General features: G+C 36.8%; 1 protein-coding gene across 7 annotated transcripts in view; it reads right to left on the reverse strand.

Annotated features, from left to right (window-relative positions):
* Positions 1-2,153: 2,153 nt before the first annotated feature.
* Positions 2,154-10,591, reverse strand: part of PLAG1 (PLAG1 zinc finger) — a 51,234-nt gene continuing 42,796 nt past the window's right edge. For 5 of the 7 annotated variants that reach the window (XM_032296128.1, XM_032296127.1, XM_032296126.1 and 2 more), the window contains 2 exons: positions 9,220-9,578; positions 2,154-8,695 (listed from right to left, as the gene is read on the reverse strand). In XM_032296128.1, the coding sequence (XP_032152019.1) occupies positions 7,435-8,695; positions 9,220-9,461 (1,503 nt within the window). In that variant the 5' untranslated portion in view covers positions 9,462-9,578 and the 3' untranslated portion in view covers positions 2,154-7,434. The remainder of the gene's footprint in view (positions 8,696-9,219; positions 9,579-10,591) is intronic. The other 2 variants (XM_032296131.1, XM_032296130.1) reach the window with 1 other exon arrangement.

The following is a 10,591-nucleotide window of genomic DNA, read 5'->3' on the forward strand; positions in this document are numbered from 1 at the left end:
GTATTTTTAGTAGAGACGGGGTTTCACCATGTTGACCAGGATGGTCTTGATCTCTTGACCTAGTGATCCACCCGCCTCGGCCTCCCAAAGTGCTGGGATTACAGGCTTGAGCCACCGCACCCGGCCTCGATTACGTATTCTTAGAAACAGCAGTTTAGTAACATTAATCCAGTAAGACTACTAGTGACACTAGCAACACTTTGAAAGAAGCCTCAATAATTAAATTTTCTAAAGACAAACGGGATAATCAAAAGTAATACCTTTCTAAAAATTCTAATACCATAGAGCAGAAAACCTCATTCGAGGGGACTTTACACGTCCCCCTCTCATTCCCTCAAAACCCTGGGACCTTGACTGAGGTCTTACTTTAAATGGACTGCCTGTTTTCAAAAAAGAGATCCAAATTTATAGAATTTTCTACTTGTGCATTTATAATACACATTGGGTTACATTTAAAGTATCTACAGGTATTGATCGACTTACCACCTATGCAACTTACAACCATTTGACTTTACGACCACAATCGCTAGCCACGACTGCCCCGCGTCTGGCAGCGCAAACGTTGCCCAGCTGGGCGTACGACAGTGCGGACCAGCTTCCGGCAGCACTACCATCTCCGTGTGCACCATTTCAACTGTACATATAGCCTACTCAATTTACAACCAAATCGTGTTACGACCGGTCCGCGGTCCCGACCGTGGTCCTAAGTCGAGCACTAGCTGTATTATTTTTTTTTTCTGTTTTTTTTCTGTTTTTTTTTTTTTTTTAGATGGAGTTTCACTCTTGTTGCCCAGGCTGGAGTGCAATGGCGTGATCTCGGCTCACTACAACCACCACCTCCTGAGTTCAAGCAATTCTCCTGCCTCAGCCTCCCAGATAGCTGGGGTTACAGGCGCCTGCCACCATGCCAGGCTAATTTTTTAGTAGAGATGGAGTTTCACCATGTTGGCCAGGCTGGTATTGAACTCCTGACCTCAGATGATCCACCCGCCCCGGGCTCCCAAAGTGCTGGGCTTACACGTGTGAGCCACTGTGCTGGGCCTAAGGTATCTATTGAGTAAAGCAAAGTGAGCCTAGTTACATAAAAAAAAGACTGTTCACTTTCATCTGCAAAATGGCAGCCAAAAAGTACAGTAAGGAAGATATTCTGTGCACTTCTTCATGGATATCGTCTCCATCAAGCACCTTGCTCTTTTCCCATTCCTTTTCTAAAGCAGACAGAACTTGGGAATTTGTGTTATGCTGTTAACAGTGTATCAGGGAGAAAAGGTGTTTTCATTTCTTTTAAGGTAAAACTAGCTCCTCCAAAGAATGGCAGCGACATATTCTGAAAAAGTATGGCAAAAGAGCAGAAGTATATTTTTTCCGTGACGTCCTTGAACTATTTCATATGAATTTAACAGACATATTGTGTTAATTCTAAGAATATAGAAGTGTGTTAATTTGCAGAAATTAAACAAGGAAAAAGACGAAGGAACTGCCAAACTGGAATTAGGTTCATTTTCTTTACCCCTCTGAAAGTAGGAAAGCTGAAAAGGTAATGGAAGAATTTTTCCTATTATACTGAAAGAGGTGCTATGAGATACATAACAAATTATGTCTACAGTTGGTCCCTGGACAGGTATTAACTGAATTTTTAGAATTAATATCTGTCTCGGAAGCTGTGTCACTGACCATTTAGCAGACGAGTTTTAGCTGAAATGATATGTGTGTTATCGCCATTTTGGTCCACATGAATTGTCAAGGGAGCTTTCTTCAGCAAAATTTTCGGCAAACAGCCCAAAGGAAACTCTGAAAGAATAATTTATGGCACTGACAATAAGCGTTAAAGAAATGCTAAATGCCAGTTTTATCTCCCAGGAACAAGCAACTAATATCCTTTTTTGAATTCAAAACTCACCTAAATTAAAGTTTTGATGCACAGTCTTTTGACTTTTAAAATTTACAGTATCTATCCTTTCTCTAAAGATACAAAAGTTTTAAAACAAAAAACCTAGATTTTACATTTAATTTCAACAATAAAGTACTGTCCTAGAGCCAGCTATTAGAATATTATATTTATCAAATGAGAAAATACTTTTAATTTGAAGAAAAAATGTGATAGCAAATAGAAAAGTATCATCTATTAAAATTTCAGGAAGATCTACATTATCTAAAGCCATTCTATAATTTTATTCATATATTTTGTGGAATTCACATATCTTATTCTTACAGCAAACATAACACTGTAGGCCACAAGAAGCTGCAGTACTATTGTTTAATTAGCAGCAAATTAATATTTTATATCTGGGTATATGGACAATAAATAGCCTGCTTCTTTGGATGTGAATGTTTAAAATGTAGTATCACTGCAGCTTCATAATGTGATTGTTATTTTACAGAGCTTATACACACACAAAAAATATGATCTTTGTCTATATTTTATACAAATACAACAGTAGTTTGTGAATACATTTTAAGTACATGATATACATGATAAGCCACTTGATTTCCCAATATCACAGAATAGCAATTTCAAATGCAATAAAAATATACAAAATTCAGCCTGGAATGCAGATTTTTTTCTTTTCTATTTTGACTCAAAACTTTATCATTAGAACATTTTTAGAGTACTAGTCCAAACACTTTTTCATTAGCTAAAAATACAATTTCAGCAGTCCAGCTTATGTTCAGGTATGATGCAATCCGTTTCCTAATGGATTCCCAGTTTTTGTTAAATTCAATGGGCTGTTAGTAACATACAGCATGTTCTTCACTCCACACCCTATAATAAAGCCCACTTTCCATTCTGAGTTACAGTCACCTTGTGGACAAAAGCTGGGTTTGTTCTGGTAACATCTGCGTGTCCGAGATCTCCTTTTGCAAGTGCACATGAATACATTGTGGTGGTGTAAAAGTTTGTTAATGACAAATTAAGTCACAGTAAAAAAATATATTGTACACTTTTACACCTAATGTAGTCCTTTTTCTATGGATAAAAAAATATGACTGAATGAGACAGAGAAGTTTGTAGCACCATGAAGAGTTGTAGCCCAAGTTACATTAGCAGCATGATCCAACATAATATTGAAGGAGTGTTTCTGAGAAGATAAAACATTCATTCTGGTTCATCTGTACCACTGAAGCTTATACAATGAAGTGTTTTACACATTAGCAATAGTTCTGTGTCATTTCTAGTCTAGATAACATCAAAAAGACACTGCCTTCCATCCTCAGAGGGTTGACGACACCATAGAAAGGCCCTAAGTGTGATCTGGGTGTGCCTTCACCAATGCTGGTCGCATAATCTTCTCTTCCATGATCCCCAAGGAACCCTCTATGGGTTTTTAGCACAAAACTATACAACGTATGTAGATCTATGTGATCACAACAGACCATCTGTGCTGTCGACATGGCTGCTGACAGTGTGAAAAAAACAAGACAAATTCAACTTAGGCACACATTTACCAGAACTAACAGTCAGCCATTGCTAATGATGAATACTCGACATTTAAAAGATCTCCTCCAACGTCACATGGATCTCAGTAGGCTAGAAGCAACTTGAGTGAACTGGTATTTTTTAACTTACGTACTGGGAAGACAGTGTGCTTTGAGACACGTAAACCTTGTAAAAAAATAAACCATTGTAAAACCTTATGAAAAGACACACACTGATTCTGTGCAATATAGCAAATTGATAAGAAAACACTGTAAAAATGTACCTGTTTAAAATACCATCTACCATTTTTGTACACAAAGCATTATATATCAAAGGCCTAAGATATATATCATCTAATGGCACTTGAAACAAATTATAATAAGTCTTAAAATAAAAGGCATAACCTATAAGAAAGTTTCTGTAAAGGTTTAGATTCATTTTGAAAGTGCTATATCTTGTAATATGTGTAGTATAGAGGTTGACCAAGCTCTATTTTTTAAAAAAATATTGGCCTATAATATGTGTATTGCTCACTAGATGAATGATCCTGAAAATATGTACTCTTTAACATTCATTATTAGCTTAATAAAGCAATCAGCTCTGGCTCATGTTTCAGTCAGTATATGGTTTTTAAAAACCGCTACTGTCCAAATTAACACAATATATCACTATATTCCACAAATGGCTAAGAAAAATAAAGCACAAGCAACAAATAGGCCAAAATACACAGCTTGAAAGGAACACTAAATGAAATTAAAAAGTTGCACGAAGAGTGATGCATGATCAGCCAGGACAACTGAAGTTTTTAAAAACTGAACTTGGTAATGATTTTAAAATGAAAGTTTTAACAGTGATCAGTAACTATAAAGTACTTGTATACATCAATGGATAGCATTGCTTACAGTGCCAAGATCCTTCCACACACACACTTTCGTGTTTGGTGACCTAATTTGTACACACATGTGGAAGTGAAACTGAATGAGGTTCAATATCTTGTCTGAGGTCCAAATTCTAAGCTACTTTTATTTAATGTTAATCCCTTTTTTTTTTTTTTTTTTTAACCAAGCTAAGGCACTACCAGAAATTTCTAGGATAATGATTCTGGCCACTGGAGAATGAAAACAGCATTGGCAATACTTACTTTTAATCATATCTAGTTGACATAGAAATAAACAATCTTTTTCTAGGAAAAAAAAAGGAGCCAATTCTGTGTTACAGCCTTATTAGAACATTGTGCAATTCAAATAAGCAAGTCTGCCTCATCTTCAATAGAAATTCTCTCAAAAAGGGTTTAGTGACCACTACAGTCAATTTAAAAAACAAATTTGCTGAATTCTCTCTTACTCTGAAGTGTTATTTCAAGTCTGTGGGGGCGGCAACAGGCAAAGAGGTGTACATTTGAAAATTAAGACTCCACAATTTTAACACTGGTGCCCTGAAAGATGTGCCTCCATGTATATGAATTCCATGCATGGCGAGATTTAGGTATATACATACATACATACATATATGGCGCTATTCCCCATTTCCAAAATGCTTTATTTAATAAATCCTGGTACTCCCTTTTTTAAGTTAGCAGTGAATACAGCCTAGTAAGGCCAATGTCTCAGTCCACTAATTTGATGACTTGTTAAGTAAATTTTAAACAGAATAAAAGTAGTGCTTCCATACTTGCTATATGTGATTTCTATTTAAAAATAGGTTTTCTATTTGTGCTCTGTCACCAATTTTTTTCCTTTCATATGGTGATTAAAGCAATATTGAACACTAATCATTCAACTAAAGATTTAGGTAAGCAATCTGTTTCATAGAAACTAAAGGAAGCAGTAATGAAGCAGAGCGAAGAGCCTACTTTCAGAGCAAATATTCTCCTAACCAAAAGCTAGGAGCAATTTGAAAAATTTAAAAATGTACTTCCTTATTAACATATATAAATTTAATGCCTTTGGAACACATTTTTTTAATAAATGTAATTTTTCATAATAAAATTTAAATACATAAGTATAAAAACTACTGCTCCTAGGATTAAAAAAATATAGGAGCATGATAAAATATCAGGAGCCAAAGCTCCTTAAGAGAGCAACTTTGATTCTATGAAGTGCGATATGTGTGTGTGTGTATTATATATATATATTGAAGCCCCCATTTACATTATTACAATTTACATTTCTCCACAAATTATACTACTCCCAAATATTTTAAATAACGTATTATATTCAGTAATCTGCGCTCATTTTTAAAAATTCTTGGTAAACATTGCAATCTGCAGTAATAACTGGCCCTACAAAAAGGAAAGAAGCTTCCATATAGGGCTGATGAGTGCTCAGAAATATTTTTCTTTCTTTCTGTTTTTTTAAAGAGATATATACTCTTCTATAAACCTCCCACCCTTGCCCTGCCCCCAATGGAGAAGGTCCCAAAATAAGGTGTTAACAAGTGCTTATTAGATATGTTTCTTAGGTTAATGTCCCAACTGACCCTTAGAAAAATACAATAATTAGACCTTTAAGAAGACTTTGTTGGTGGTCTAATGTGAAGAAAGCCTATAATAATTATTCAGTGAATATAATGTTCTTGATTATTATTTGCATGTTAACCAAGATAGTCTTGTTCTACTTTACTCTGTTCCCCTCTACAAATTCAACTTATTTGCAACACTCCTACCGTTGCCCACAGATGCCTGAAAGTGGGATTTAACTGCACATATTTCTAGTCACTTAAAACTTTGTGGTAGTTCCGCAGGTAGTTTTCTAATGCATTTAACTTCAAATTCTCCATCTAAAAAAATTACAAGGAAAGATGATGGATTCACCTTGAATCAGAAAGATAACTTGGGGGTAGGACTGTTGTTTCTGTTTTCTGCTTTTGGTTCTTAAGGGAAAGAAAAATGTATCAAATTCAGCAAGAAGTGATACAAACGATATGCTTTTACTTTACTTCTGAAAAGCCCAGTTTTTAATCCTGGCTACAGGGGCCATGATCCCTAGATAGTTTCCAGATGTAACCATGTGCTTCCCGTCTGTCTTCCTGCTTAGGATTCTGTCACCCACAGAGGCTGAGTCAGTCCACTCTGGGATGAACACACCTCATGGCTGCAGTTCCACAATGGCCCTAGATTATGGACTAACGGTGGATCAACAATCCAAAAAAACTGCTGGCTGCACTTGACCCACCACTTGGCTGGGAAAGTTGGAAAAGACGAAAGAGATACCGACTCTGAAGACTCCAATGCCATACACGATTAATATTATTAAATGAAAAGATGGCATGTTAAGAAGGATGAAACACAAAAAATTTCCTGTATACTAATTTAGGACCAGCTATTAAATGACAGGAAATGCCATGTCACCTTATAAAGAGTCTCTTTTTGATGTAAATACTGGTGCTTTGTATTTAGGGGTTGTTTTCCTTAAAGGCTCATAATAAAGACGGCAAATATTTTAGCCAGACAATAGCGAGTCTTCAAAATATACTGATCTGAAATTATGGTGTATCTAAGAAACATTTGTTATCTCCCCTAAACTGGACTCTTAATTTATTTGAAGTACTTGATTATTAATGCATTTAGAAGCTACTAAAAAATTTTAAACCTTGAGTTATTCACATGCATTTTATACAATTTACATTCTATTGCTAAATTTTTTAATGAGCCAGATGTCAAAAGGTGGAGCCATTGTTGTTAGACAAAAATGAAAATTATAAGATCTAAAAGTAATTTGAAAATGGGATTTGTAAAAGTTTACCACTAATAATGGCTTTCCTATATGAAAACAAAACCTCTTAAAATATGACAGTTGGCAGTGAATCAGGACAAAATACCCAGGTAAACATAACTGAACACAAATGGTTCCAAAGCTCGTTTTAAACACTAGTTTCTATTATACTGGCTTAATGAAAATTTGTATTATACAAAAGCAGAAATTTTTATACTGTTTTAAAGTAGGCACTAAAATAAAAATGGTCATCTAGGGCATGGCTATACATGTTTTTCTGTAATAAATCCATGTCCCAGAATCCTACTGAAAAGCTTGATGGAAACGTGGGAGGGTGGTGCTTGTGCTCAAACTGCTGGTGAAAGCTGCTGACAGTGAGTGCAGAGACCCAAGCCCTATAGTGTTTGCAGGATCCTGAAGATCCTGTGTTTGTGGGGGGAGCTGGGAAACAGAAGAATGTGCTTCTTCCTGGGAATAGCTCATTCCAAGGCTCCCCACTGATATAGGATTATAGGGAGGACCATTTAAAGGTATGAAATTAAACAACTGAGAAAAATCCAATGCTGGTGTGTTTAGGGGGTCACTGATGGAGATAGAGCTTTTGGATAGGGAGAGGTCCCCTGCACCATCATCTAGGGACCCAACCTGAGGATCCAACCCTAGCTTAGATGATGACGATGCTTGAGAATCTTGGGATGAAGAGGGCACGCCACCTTGTAACTCCATCAGATAACTCTCAATTTCCCCCTTTAATGGCTGTTCTTTTTCAGGAATAGAAATTGCATATGAGGTAGAACTGAATGGATATTTGAAAGAAAGGTGGTGAGAGGGATGAACAGTGTCCATATCTATTGGGCATGTCATTCCCAAAGGTAAAGTTGTGATCATTTGGTGGGCAGATCCCGAGCTCTGCATGGACTGAAACGGAGTGTTGTAGAGATTTAACTGCAAAGTGTTTGTGAATGGCTTTGATAACAGCTCAGTGGAAGGTAAGGACATCACTGGAAGGAGCTCGTCTTTTATAGGCACAGACACATTGCAGGTAAATGGGTCAAGGAAATCCACTGGTTCTGTTTTGACCTTCAGAAGCTCTTGATTGTGACTCTTCTTCATATGTCGAGTCAGGTGATCCTTGCGTCCAAATCTCTGTGCACAATACTGACAGAGGAAGTCCTTTCTTCCAGTGTGCACCACCATGTGTCTCCGGACATCCTTTCGGGTGTAGAATCGGCGATCACAATGCTCGCACTGGTGCTTTTTTTCTTTAACCCCACCAGACGACTTGCCTGCATGGGATTTAAGGTGCTCCAGAAGCACTCCCGTGCTTTCAAAAGTTTGCAAACATACCTTGCAGGTGAGGTCACCACTTGTGGCGGCATGCAAGGCCAAGTGACGTTTAAACCCAAGCTTGGTATTGTAGTTCTTGCCACATTCTTCGCACTTAAACGTCTCTTTGTTAGGGTCGTGTGTATGGAGGTGATTCTTCAGATGATCTTTCCGGTGAAACATTTTCTCACAATAATTACACTTGTGGGTTTTCTCAGGAGAGTGAGTAGCCATGTGCCTTTAAACACAGATACGGTGTATAAGTAATTATCATGACAAAAATGGCATGTATTCACTTTTCAAATGGAAACTAAACTACTATGCTAACACAGAATTCCCTCAGTAATGGAAACTGTTTTAACTTAATATATACCACAAGGATAGTTAATATACTTAATTACTGTAAAACTTGAGCCATTTAAGTTGCCACTTTAGTTTTTGCTGGTTTTCAGCTATCATTACAAAAGCAAATGAGCAAGACTGAATATACTCACGTAAACGTCCATACCCTTTTCTTGTCGTAATTTCTCTCTACAAATGGAAATTCTACTCATTAAGCATTTTATCTTAAAAAGTCCAAAGACACTAACACATAAAAGTATGTGATTTAGAATACTAAAAACTAACCAATGTCTAATCTACTTAACATTTCCTCTCTGCAAATCAGCTGAAAAATGTGTATACAAATACATACGCTTACAATGGCTTCAAATAGCCAACATAAGAGAAAATATAATCTGAAAGACAAATAGAGTTTAATACCTTTGTAATTTGTACTTAGAAACAAAGGCCTTGGTGCAGTCTTGTTGTATGCACTTGTAGGGCCTCTCTCCTGTGTGAGAGTAGGAGTGAACCTTTAATTTCTCAACACTGTTAAAGGCCTTGTCACACAGTTGGCAAGGAAAGTTTTTTCTTGGTTTGGTTTCACCACGCTTACGTTTCCCTGAAGGGACTTTCTGGGTATCTCTTACTTCTGACAAATCACCAGGAATGACAGTGGCCATCGCAGCCTAAACCAGGCCTTCTTGTTGGACACTTGGGAACTGCCCAACTCCACTAAATGATATAGCTTTAGGTGGCTTCTCAAGTTTCATGTGGTCGTAAAAGAAAGCAAAAAGGGACTGGAAAAAAAAATAAGAAACAACTAGTTTGTAACTAAACTCAATTTTTAAAAATTTTATTTGCTATGTGATGCTTTTGAATTAAAAAAGAAACCAATAAAATGGATTCAGCTGGTCTAATGTAACATCATTACATTACATTAGAAACCCCATAGGTTTCTTTATATTTGTCAAAATACATAGAAATGCATTGCTCAGAATGAACAGTTCATACATACCCTGAAATTCCACTTGACACATGTTATACTTAGGCATAGCAGTAGTGATTTCAGGAACTCTCATGAAGCATCAAAACATGACTCTAAAGGTGGTATTATTAAGATTCAATTTTTACAAAAGATGAGAGAACATAAATCTGACTAAAAATGTTTCAGCCAATAGTTCAGTCTCTAAAAATCATTTTGATCTGTACACATCAGCTCTAATCAGACTGCATTATAGGAAAACAGAGATAAATAAGCAACTGGAAACTCTTTTAGGCATCTTATGAACCATCGAGTCTGTGGAAGAGGTACTTCAGCAGAAATTCTAGAGGCCTGAAAGAGTTGAATGCACCACCCAAAGTAAAAATTTAACCGTTGTACCAGTGTCATCACACTCTGAGAGATTCCTGAGTCAAGAGTAGAAATGATTCATCTTCCTAACAAATACGAATTCTTCAAACAGTAAAACTTTTTGATGTTTTATGAAGTGAAGAGCATGGCTCTTTGTCATTTTGGGAGAAAGACAGGGTGAATGTAATTTTCCTCATCGTTTTTCACATCACAGAGATTTTAGGCACACTGAAGTTAGTAGGTAAACTGGAGTCAGCAGGCATCCCTGAGAGCTGAGGGCATCGGCCTTTGGACACACCTGCAACCCCTGTGCAGCAGACCTGTGTGGACCTCTGACTTAGCACACAACACATCCTCAAAGAGGCGTTTTGGGCTGGTAAAAAGGTGTGTCAGAATTTCAATTTGTTATTGGTGCTGCAAAAAGGAATGAAATGTACATATTGTACAGCAAAGAGTATA

This window comes from Sapajus apella, unplaced genomic scaffold (assembly GCF_009761245.1).
Source record: "Sapajus apella isolate SASKATOON/1434 unplaced genomic scaffold, GSC_monkey_1.0 scaffold35, whole genome shotgun sequence".
In the NCBI taxonomy this organism is placed as follows: Eukaryota; Metazoa; Chordata; class Mammalia; order Primates; family Cebidae; genus Sapajus; species Sapajus apella.